Raw genomic sequence first — 12,329 nt, forward strand, 5'->3', positions numbered from 1 at the left:
AACGTTTACTTCACTGGTATTTCACAGGTCTTTATAAAAACGAATTTTATTCTTACCTTGAGTCCAACGAAACTGTGACAGTGGTTACTCTAGGATCTTGTCACCTTTCCGTTTCCCAGGGAAACTGGCCTCTAGGTGACAGCAATTCAGCTGGAGGTCTTCTATTCAGGAATCCCAGACTCCCCCGTGCACGGTTTCAGTCCCTGTTCTGGATGACGGAAAGGCTGTTGAAATCCGGCTCGAAGGACCAAGTTGTTAGGTAAATCTTTAAAAAGAAGTGCAGAGTCGTCGGGTTCAAAGAAAGTCCAATAGTTTTATTTTTGCCAGCAAGGAAACAACTCGGTTCAGAGTTGTCTAAAATCTAGTCTTCATGCATGATTATTTCTACAACATTGGTGAGAATTATCCTCCCCTGCGTAGCAGTTGTCTAGCTGATGATAGTATTCTTCCTACGGGTGCTATTTAGCTCAAGGAACTAACATTGTTTATCACGGGTTGCGGATTAAACTGGGAGAAAGACCTTGAGTGTTTCATATCTATCTTGCACGCCAGAGCAGTTTTCATAACACATTATTAGGTAGGAAATATTTCCACACAGTGTTCTATTCATGCAGTATAAAGGTTACATCCTTAATTTATCTGAACACCCCAGAGCAGGAACTCTGTGATAGGTGCTGCTGCACAGATAGTTTGGGTGCTGCCTGGTGGTGCTGCCACCAAAACTCTGAACCCCTCACCCAAAGTTACTTTCCAAAGATACAGTTAGGTCCATAAGTATTTGGACATTGACACAATTTATTATTTTGGCTCTGTATACCACCACAATGTATTTGAAATGAAACAATCAAGATGTGCTTTAAGTGCAGACTTTCAGCTTTAATTTCAGGGTATTTACATCCAAATCAGGTGAAAGGTGTAGGAATTACAACACATTTTATAAGTGCCCCCCCCCCCTTTTAAGGGACCATAAATAATTGGACAAACTAACATAATCATAAATCTAATTGTCACTTTTAATACTTGGTTGCAAATCCTTTGCAGTCAATGACAGCCTGAAGTCTGGAACCCATAGACATCACCAGACGCTGGGTTTCGTCCCTGGTGATGCTCTGCCAGGCCTCTACTGCAACTGTCTTCAGTTCCTGCTTGTTCTTGGGGCATTTTCCCTTCAGTTTTGTCTTTAGCAAGTGAAATGCATGCTCAATTGGATTTAGGTCAGGTGATTGACTTGGCCATTGCAGAACATTCCACTTCTTTGCCTTAAAAAACTCTTTGGTTGCTTTCGCAGTATGCTTCGGGTCATTGTCCATCTGCACTGTGAAGCGCCGTCCTATGAGTTCTGAAGCATTTGGCTGAATCTGAGCAGATAATATTGCCCGAAACACTTCAGAATTCATCCTACTGCTTTTGTCAGCAGTCACATCATCGATAAATACAAGGGAACCAGTTCCATTGGCAGCCATACATGCCCACGCCATAACACTACCTCCACCATGCTTCACTGATGAGGTGCTATGCTTTGGATCATGAGCAGTTCCTTCCCTTCTCCATACTCTTCTCTTCCCATTATTCTGGTACAAGTTGATCTTGGTCTCATCTGTCCATAGGATGTTGTTCCAGAACTGTACAGGCTCTTTTAGATGTTTTTTTTGGCAAACTCTAATCTGGTCTTCCTGTTTTTGAGACTCACCAATGGTTTACATCTTGTGGTGAACCCTCTGTATTTACTCTGGTGAAGTCTTCTCTTAATTGTTGACTTTGACACAGATACGCCTACCTCCTGGAGAGTGTTCTTGATCTGGCCAACTGTTGTGAAGGGGTTTTTCTTCACCAGGGAAATAATTCTTCTGTCATCCACCACAGTTGTTTTCCGTGGTCTTCCGGGTCTTTTGGTGTTGCTGAGCTCACCAGTGCGTTCTTTCTTTTTAAGAATGTACCAAACAGTTGATTTGACCACACATAATGTTTTTGCTATCTCTCTGATAGGTTTGTTTTGATTTTTCAGCCTAACGATGGCTTGCTTCACTGATGGTGACAGCTCTTTGGACTTCATATTGAGAGTTGACAGCAACAGATTCCAAACACAAATACCATACTTGAAATGAACTCTAGACCTTTTATCTGCTCCTTGTCAATGAAATAACGAACTCCCTTTATGAGGGAATAACATACACCTGGCCATGGAACAGCTGAGCAGCCAATTGTCCAATTACTTTTGGTCCCTTAAAAAAGGGGGGGCCACATATAAAATGTATTGTAATTCCTACACCGTTCACCTGATTTGGATGTAAATACCCTGAAATTAAAGCTGAAAGTCTGCACTTAAAGCACATCTTGATTGTTTCATTTCAAATCCATTGTGGTGGTATACAGAGCCAAAATGATGAAAATTGTGTCAATGTCCAAATACTTATGGACCTAACTGTAGGTTTGCTTGTTTGCTAACACTGATGAGAAAGACCACATGAAGATGTAACTAATGATGTTACGTTATATCAACAGCTAATGTCAGCTGCATACCGCTCATTACTTTTTAATGTTAACAATAAGTTACACGCAAATAATATGTTATTTCAGTGTTACCTGGTCTTGGTCATGACTTGTTCTCAGTAAAGGTTTAGGTGGTCTTCACTGATACTGGCCTATACCCATTTTAAATCATTTATTTTTTAGAAAATATGTTTGACTTTATTTAGATTGTAAGGTTGAAAAGTGGCTTTCCATAAACAATAACCTACACATTCTACCAGATCTTGATAATCATTCACATACTATTGCGAAGCACACGATACTCAAAAGTAATACTGAGATTGGGTGGACAGTCTATCCTAATATCAATGTGTGTGACTGTGTCGTTTACTTTTGCATGTATTCACTACCAGACCATTTTCAACACCATGTGTGGCTACAAGGTCCAGGGTTTGGAGGAGACCACTGCACAGGGGAGAGTGTACACCACAGGCTGTCTTGACAGGATTGTATGGTGGGGGAAAAGAAACCTTTTCCTTGTGGGTGGGCTGACTGGGGGGCTGCTCCTTCTTGAGGTAAGACAAAATATTAACTTTTTACAGTATATAAAATAAAAAATTGTTCACATATTCTTTTATAATGGTTACCCTTTATTTTATGGTCTGTGTAAAATAAAACCAATTTTTTAGCAGGTTTTACTTATGTAGTAGGTTTCCAGTGCAGTAGTAACTCATAGATGAATGATTCATTCATGTATATGCTTCAATTCTCCTATTTATTGTGACTGACTTACAAACTTTACATTCTGAATTGTTTGAGAGGTTCCATGCAACAATATTTCTCCACATACTGATGGGCTACTATTGTTGTAGCTGCCCTGGTGTAGCATATCAGGGCAGCTTGTTATGCTGACCTTAATTCAAAATTCATTATGTTACTTTGTTAAACATTAGTAAAACTTTTACCTCCATAGTTTTTGCAAAAGGAACATGGCAAGCATGATAGTTATATGCCACAGTTGGGCCAAAGGACTGCATGCAGGATTGTTGATCTCTCTGTATATGTGAGGTTTGTCTAGTTTGTGGTGGAAAATCTGAAGACACTGTGCACTCGAATAGTCAGGATGCTGGATTACTACTAATTATTTATTCTGTACCGTACATTACTTAACAGAACGCTCTGTGATCGATCCACTGGAGGACACCAAACGTAAATGTTGTTCAGCCAAGTGATCCCGATTCCAAAACACACCCAGTCTTATATAGACTCACAACATCTGGTCATTCTAAACAATTGTTAATCAATACAAAGAAAGAACACATTCTTCTCCATAATGGATTGTATATAACAAAAGGTCTCAACAGCAAAAGGTCCAACAGCTGCTTCATTAGCACCTTACTGTAAAGTCTCCAACTGAACCTTTCATGAACTTCCTACTTAGGTCAAACTAATCCCCATTGTATCAAGAATCTTAGATAGAAGGACTATGATTATCATTTGAACTGCAAAAGATTTCTCCATTGCACCCTGCACTATTTTCCTTACACAGGAAATTAAACAACAACCCCAAAATGTGAATCCCATCAAGATAACCATTAACCCACACAAAACAAGACACCAATATAGCCTTCCATTTACCAAACATTCCCCAAGTCCCTTCTAACCAGGACCAATTCTTTAGCCAAAGTACACATGGTTGATAATGCTCTAGCTATAGGCCCATCACTTGCCGTATTATTGGGAATATATGTGCAACATACATCACCAAAAAGTTTAAACTAACATAACCTTAGCACATACTCCTATCCACCCTTCTGATAACCGTGATCTAATCCTATCCCCACAATACCAAAATATATCCGCTTTTCCTATGGTTTCTTTTGAATTTCCTGTAACTTGAAACTATTTTAAAAGCAACCAAAATACAAATAGCATCAAAAATCTCTTATTACCTCCACTCCAAAAACCTTTTAGAAACAGTTAAAAATATAGCTGCAAGCAGCAATGGCGGATTCCTCCAATAGATTGCGAACCATTTAAAAATTTACAATTCTTCACAAATTGTCACTGTGTAGAAAAATTAATGCTGCAGACATTATGGGTTCTATAGACTTTTTTGTTCCCCATGAGTAATAAGGCATGCATACCAATGTTCAGACATTTTGGACTTATGGGGTGGAAATGCCATCACTTTTAAAATGTACAATGTTTACTTGGCCTGTAGCGCCACCTATGGACAATGGTGGGCCATTTGTGGTGTGGTAGTTACTCATGGCCTATACTTTCAATGTTTCAGAACTTGGACAACTTTTACCATTGGGATACCAAATCGGAAATGCAATACCACCAAGATCCACAAGGGCCTTTGTAAAAACCAAGGAGTGAGAGAAGGGGTCAGGACACCCTTTTCAAAAAACCTTGTGTAGCGCCCTCCTAGGCCAGTAGACTACGCCACCCCTTGAAGTGGGCTAATTTATATCTGAGCAAGGGGAACTCAATAATGCTATTGCACAGTTTATTTTGGAGAAAGTATAAAAATAATCTTTATTAATAAATATCGCACAACAGTGGAGTTGGTTGGTCACCCGATAAAGAAAATAATAATAACATACATGGACAGTATGGGTGCTGGGGAACCTCGGCAACGGGCCACTAGAAGGACTGATGTCAGGCCAGGTCTCTAGGTCTCTATAACACACGTGGTCTTGTGCACACTCAATAGCATGTGTTTAAATTCAGGGCAAATGCACTACAATATTCACGACACTCGTGATACGTGACCAAGCAAGTAAGAGTTCCACTACTCTCTGTAGGCTACTAGGGTGAGAAAAAAACTACAGAGACCGGCTATGGATAAGTCGCTAGTGGCCTTACCAGCACTGAGGTTATTAGCTATGAAGGGGGAAAGGGAGACAGACTGGAAATAAAGTAAAAACAATAATAATAAGTCCACTCTAGCCTGCGGCACACATTTACACCTATACATATACGACACAGGCCGATAGGCTAGAGGAACTTAAACCGACACAATAAAGTAAAGAATTTATGAGCGGCACCAATGCATCAAACACACGTTTACGAAAAAAAAAGAAAGAGAACAGCAACTAGCACTCCTGTGTAGCTGCGTGGGTCTGACACTGCAAGCATATAATACACTGGTAAAAGATACATAAACACTACATCATGATTTGCCCATATACTACAACCAGAATAGTAAAAGACCGCGGCTACGTTTAATAACGTACCTTGTTACACACAACACGGCGTCACTCCCCCACACGCACATCGACATACAGCGGCTCCGCTTTCCTATACAATAGGTAACAAGTAGCAACTTAGCAAGGTAGTCAACAGTGACGGAAAAACTTAGAAACCTTTGCTCAGACATACCTGTCGATTTCACGCAGCACCCGTGACTCTGCTACACAGCCCGAGAACCAGTGGTGTTGACAATGAGCTACCGGCTTTAGGACCCCGGGTGTCTATTTATAAGCTTGTGGATAATACGTCCGGTAGCTTAATTAATTGCATCCCCTTTCCCAATTAGTGACGCACTGCTGTATGACAGGAAGAGACAGAGAGAACTAACTATGCAGCTGGAAAGGGGCAGGGAGTAGGCACCAAACTACTACTGCTTGCCCACTTGCTACACTTGGATGTGCGTGTCTCCCTATGCTCACGTGTGTCAGGAGCCAAGATGTGTCTGTGAGAATTTGGAGCGTGCGCTGTGGAGCGAGGTAGAGAGTTCATTGGGAAAAGCCCTAGCAATTAGCCAAGCATGCATATTTCAAATATTCACAATAAGTCTACTTTTCATCTCACATTCAACCTTTTCTCAGATTTGAGTACTAAACATTGTCAAGAGTCTTCATATGAACTTGTGATTGAATCAGAGTATCAGTTTTTGACCGGCGGATGTGTAAAGCATAATTTTAGCGTTAGCAATAAATTAAATTTCCTTTATTTCAATCTTTTTTTGAGATATTAAGTTGCCTTTGCACATGGTAACATGTTGTTGTGTCTTCCTTGTGACATACCAAGTTTGGTGTTGATATCTCAAAGATTTGCTGAGATATGACCCAACTTCCTGTTTGGTTGCTTTGCTGCCGATTTTGATTGGCTGTACCGGACAAACGATTTTGAAAATCAAAAATCCTTTGATAATTGAATGTGAATGTTGCTCTGATGATGATACGTGCCAATTCTGGGGAATATTGGACTAAAATTGTAGGAGGAGTAGCGAAAAAACGTGTTTCCTTAATCTATATTGTAAAGAAAAATCCAATATGGCGGCCGTTATAGGTTCTTGAGGCTTTTTTGTTCCTCGTGAGCTGTAAGGCATATATACCAAATTTCAAAATTTTGGGACAAATGGGACGCAAATGGCATCACTTTGAAAATTGACATATTGGGACGTGGCCTGTAGCGCCACCTATAGTCTCACGTGGCCCATGTTTGGTATGGTAGTTACTAATGCTCTGCAGTTTCAACATGCCACATTTCTCAACTTTTTACACTACTGGTTTAGGGGCTGCCATTGACTTCCATTGCATTAGAATAATAATACAACCAAATATAGCTGCAAGCAGCGATGCGGGTTCCTCCCCGAAATGGGAAAATATTATAAAAATGTACATTATAGAAGATCAAGAGTTGGACAACAAGAGAGCAAACCTACTTCATGTAGTTGGCCAACAACAATAGGCTGAATGGGGATTTGAACTCATGAGCATAAGGTTACAAGTCAGTCTCTTTATCCTCTCTGCTACACACCAACTGTTGAGATTTGATGAATAGAAAGGGTAGAGTATTAGCATTGGTCAGCTTTGGGACAAAGATTAAGACACTGTTGACATTTCAAGGTAAAATTGCATGAATTTGCGCATGGTACATCAGAATGATGTCACCTTGAAGACACTAAGGTTTGAAAAACCATCAGTCAAAATTATATTTGATTTATTGACACAAAGATATTGAGGCAATGTGTACATTTACATAAATACACCCCTTTCAAACATTTTGTATTGCATTTCTCATTCCATTTCACCCTATATAAAGACATCTGCCCGCACACTATGCTGTTTCCCTCTCTCCCAGCGCAAGTCACGCCAAAGCAGAAATGCTGTAGCAGCCGCATGAGGTTTAGATGTAGTCCAACAATTGCCTCCCACAATCAATACATTAACTCCAACACTATTTTCAAACTTTCTCAATGATGACTTGAAAACCGCAGATATTGACTCTTCTTGAGTAGATCTCTTGCCAGAATCTCAGTCAATCCACAATAACCTCATAGGCAACTGGGTTCAGGCACAGCCAACGTTCTGCTCCTTGCAAGTATGACCTGTGATAGAAAAATAAAGCCGACTCTCTGTTCCCATTAAACTACACAACATGCACACTCAGGGTGACCAACAAGATTATATTAACTAACAAACAATAACATTACAAACATCTAACTGAACGAACACAACAACTGAAATCCCTCGCATGGCTGTTGTAACCAAACTATTTTCCACAAGCCTTTGCGTTTTTTGACAGCCCCACTGCATGCTGGGTACCCAAGAGCGCTGACGCTGATTAAATAGCTGTGCTCAGATTGCGTGATATGACGAGATGCTAGTGACGCGCTAAGAGTCTCCTGCATTAACAGGTTCTGCCTGATTAGCAAGCTATTTTTACTAATATTTTGTTAGCGATTGAAAGGTAATGCAAGCTAGCTAAAAACAATGTTAGTTAGCTTGGCTAAACTGGTTTTCATAGCAACATGATGAAATCAACAAATCAGATCAGTCGAACGTTATTCAGAAAGGGGGGGATGGTGGGAACATTAAAAGTGTAGGGTACCTTTTAAGGGAAATGGAACGCGTCTTTCTGCCTTGAAGCTGCGTACGCATCCTCATTGTTTGTAAACACAAGACCCCATCTGTATGTAAAGATAACATCCAAGCTAACAATTTCACCAAATCTGACTGCAGCTTTGTATACCACATGTACTGTGTTATGGTTGTTTGAGTTAAACAACTTGCTAAATGAATTAAATGTATATTAAATGTCAAATCCAACTATAAATGTATAAAAGAGAGAGTTCCAATGAAATCTGAATTATTTTTACACCTAGAGGTTTAAAAGGCTACCTTTGCCTAAACTGACATGCACCAACTCAGAGAACTGAGTTTCAACATCCATCTACACATTTAGTCTCTATTTTTTACTCTACTCTTAAGGCATGACTATGTTTAACTTAATATCTGCACCTCTCTGTCACCAACTGTCTCTGGAGTGGGGGGTGGGGGCTTCACAGGGTGTCTACAGGTATAAACAAGTTACATTTAAGACTTTTTAAGACCTTTTAATACCACTTCCAAATGAAATTAAAGACCAAACTTACAATGTAAATACAAATCAAAAGTGGAAATATACAGTAATCTTTCCAAGTAAACACTAATGTCTGTTCAATATGAACAGTATGGTAAAATGACAATAATCGGTTGAGTTTAAGAACTAAATGTGTGTAATGCGAAAGGATAACACAAAAATGTAATTGCTGTCCTAAATTATATTTACTATTACACTATGGTGGAAATGGTGGAGCAGAAACTAGCAATTCCATGAATCCCATGGAAACAAAAGCAAATGTGTGAGATGTACTGATGTGGAGCACAAATCATCCAAGAAGCAGTAATTCTCTTGAATGTTTTTTATTCAGATGAATAATCATTGGATTCAGGTCAAAAGTCTATCACTTGAACTGGTTTGATCACTTAGGGCACTCAAAGTCAGCAGCTTGGCATGCTGGGACATGGAAAGGATTAAACATTTAGACTTTCATCAAGGTAAAAAATGTTGGTTTGTCCTTTTTCATCAATGACCTCAAAAAAGCAGTCTGCAGAGCCAGTAGACACAGTAGTCTGTGGGATGACTGTCTGTCTCTGGAGGGCGTGCAGGCAGGGCCTGCAGGCAGGCAGGGCAGGCCAGCTGGATGAAGCTGTCTTGGGGTCAGGGCTGAAGAGACACTGTCCAGCTAGAGAGGGGTAGTCCAGTCCGGTCTGTGTTGCTCTCAGCATCCTCTGTTGCACTCTGTTGAGCAGGCCTCTGCATGAGCCTCCAGACCTGTCAAAATGAAGAAAGGGTTCATGTCAGTAGTAAAAAATGAAGCTTTTTCCATCTACACTTGATATAAACTACAGTTTTGACTGTGAATTGCAGTAGCACTAGTTCAAACTTGAATCCAAATGTGTTGACCTGATGGAGACCCATGCAAAGTCACTCAAAACATGGGTTCGATTCCAGGCTCTGGCAAGAGTATTTAGCGCTAAACTGGTCAATGTATACACATCTGACCAAAGAACAGCTCGACATTTGCCAGTAAACAGTGATGCTGACTGTCAGAGACCTTTAAATAGCTTGACCTAGTGAAATTGGCAAAACCAGCCTGGCTAACGTAGGTCGCTTTTCTCAAGGCATATGACGAATGAAACAGCCTCGCCTTGAAAAATCTGAGATACTGGCTATCGTTAGCAGGCTCTTGTCTACAAAAAGCAGTCCTCCTGACATTTTTGGAGTAGAATTGAGTGAAATACAAAATTGTTTACACACTTCCAGTGAGCGAGCCGAGTCTGACTCTGAGGCTAACGTCAAAACAATGTAGGCTACCCCTGGGACGCAGTCTCACTCCAATTGCAAGTTTTCCACAAATTACAAAAATAATCGGAGCATCTGGCTAAAAGCACAATTCCCACATCTCCTAAAGGCTGCCCCCCTCGACTTGGTGCTTGGTGTAGAATTGACAGAACTGTAAAATGGTGAACTTATGAACATGACGCGACCAAAACATGGCTGCCGCCTAAGCCTATGCGGTCTCCCTGGCGCATAGGCTTATTACAAAGACTTTCACGACCCAAATCAAAATTCTGAGCCGACAGGTCTGTGGGGAATCGCTTTTTATCCTAAAGGCTGCCCTCCTCAACCTTTTTGGTGAAGAATTCGCCGAGATGCAAAATGATTCATTAACTAGAGAGGGTACAATTTCTGGGGAAATTGTAGGGTGTGCTTGCTTGCATCTGTTGCAGAGGGGTGCATTTTTTAATGACATTTTTACAACTGATATTTCAGTATATTTTATATAAAAATGCATATTTATTACTTATAAAGATTACATAGATTTAAAAGCATATTTTTTCTTTGCTGCTCATTTAAAACTCAAAATACTAAGAGTTAAGTGTAGCATGAAATAGTTGTCTTCTCATTTCCCAAGAGGGAATGGTGATCAGAAGCCTCATAGTTCAATCAAAACGAATACATTTGGCAGACCGGTGTAAACATTTACCTAATCTCTATGACTTAAACGTCCTTTCAAGTTTTTCCCTTCTCGTGATATTTTCAGGCATTTAGCCTACTCATATTGCACTAATTCATTAATAAAGAACCCCCTTTGAAGATTATTCCAACAACGACGTTACCGGCAGTAGAGCTATCTCAGATGGAATCGCGATTCAAACAGTACCATCTGCTAACTGAAAATATGCCCCCAAAAACGTAAATAAGCTTGACATTTATTTAGTGGAAAATCGCTCATTCATAAAAAGCTCACTGGTAGCGATCATTGTCAGTAACAACGCAAAATGCGATATAGCCCTGTGTGGAGAAGCTGCCCCGGTAAATTCTACTACTACAGTACAGTACTAGACTACTGCTGTGTTTGTCTTGGTAGCGATTGCGTTGGTTGAATTCGATTTAACGTTCCGTTGTACGGTTTAGGCTGAAATTAATTATTTTCATGAATAGATTGACAAAGTTCAGGCTGTGGCAATGAAGTTAAGGTTAGTAGACTTTTGATTTAAGTAAGGGGAGTGCCGAACATGTTCTGTCGCCGTTTGACATCCTACAGCTGTGTAGATGTTTTTGTAGTGTCTCGCGTAGGCTACAGCGTTGCAGTGAGCAACACTGGTTTGAAACCACAGGTAATGATCATTTCACCCACAAATCGTTTACTTGTAATGTAATGTCATAATAAATCCTACAACGAAAATGTATTTGTGAGGAATGTTTATTTTAACGATTGAAAACAGATCATCATAGACCACTGTAGTATGTGTTGCCCGGGCAACAGAGGCTAATGTCATGATGCTAATGCTTCAGTGAAATAGCAGACGACCGTTTCCGAAAGTAGATGTGGGCCTACTTCCTTAATAATATCAGCTAATATTGTACATTACATTTAACAATTGTGTTTCACATCACAAAGTTAAATGAGTAAAAATTTAAAAAGAGGTATGTGCTTTAAAAACAAAATGGTGAGAAAAAGTGTTAAAAGTATATCTGTCATTGTTATGCATTGCGATATTTTCTTACTGTTGAAAATGGAGAAAAAACTGTTAAGAAAAGAGTATCTTATTGACTTTCATACATTTTTAAGCGTTAAAAGTAGTGGTGGGCATAGATTATTTTTTTTAATCTAGATTAATCTCACTGTAATCTTGGCGTTAATCTAGATTAAAATGGCTCATTTGAATTCCACCGAAGGCATTCAGAATATGTGTGCTACCCAAATAATGACTAAAAGTTTCCATTGGGAAGCTTCTTAAAAATACATTTTCCCTGAAGCAAACCAGGCAGCTTCATAGCTGCATCCATGTTAGCACGTTACGTTTGATGTGATAATTTCATACACAAGGCATACACACAGGTTCAAAGGAAACGAGTTTTAAGTTCGCCACACCACAGAATAATGTGTTATTAACTACCCATCCAAATTCGAATGAAAAAATAACACCAACAAGTATGTTAAATTAGGGTTTGAAATCGTGAAAAAATCATCAGTCTTCTCTGCTTGAGACTGGGGGGGGGGGGGGGGGGGG

General features: G+C 39.8%; 1 protein-coding gene across 1 annotated transcript in view; it reads left to right on the forward strand.

Annotated features, from left to right (window-relative positions):
• The window catches only part of zgc:113223 (uncharacterized protein LOC541424 homolog), a 134,234-nt gene that overhangs the window by 85,479 nt on the left and 36,426 nt on the right, over positions 1-12,329 (forward strand). The window contains exon 7 of the mRNA XM_067230693.1: positions 2,883-3,044. Within this exon, the coding sequence (XP_067086794.1) occupies positions 2,883-3,044 (162 nt within the window). The remainder of the gene's footprint in view (positions 1-2,882; positions 3,045-12,329) is intronic.

Source organism: Osmerus mordax, chromosome 27, assembly GCF_038355195.1.
Source record: "Osmerus mordax isolate fOsmMor3 chromosome 27, fOsmMor3.pri, whole genome shotgun sequence".
In the NCBI taxonomy this organism is placed as follows: Eukaryota; Metazoa; Chordata; class Actinopteri; order Osmeriformes; family Osmeridae; genus Osmerus; species Osmerus mordax.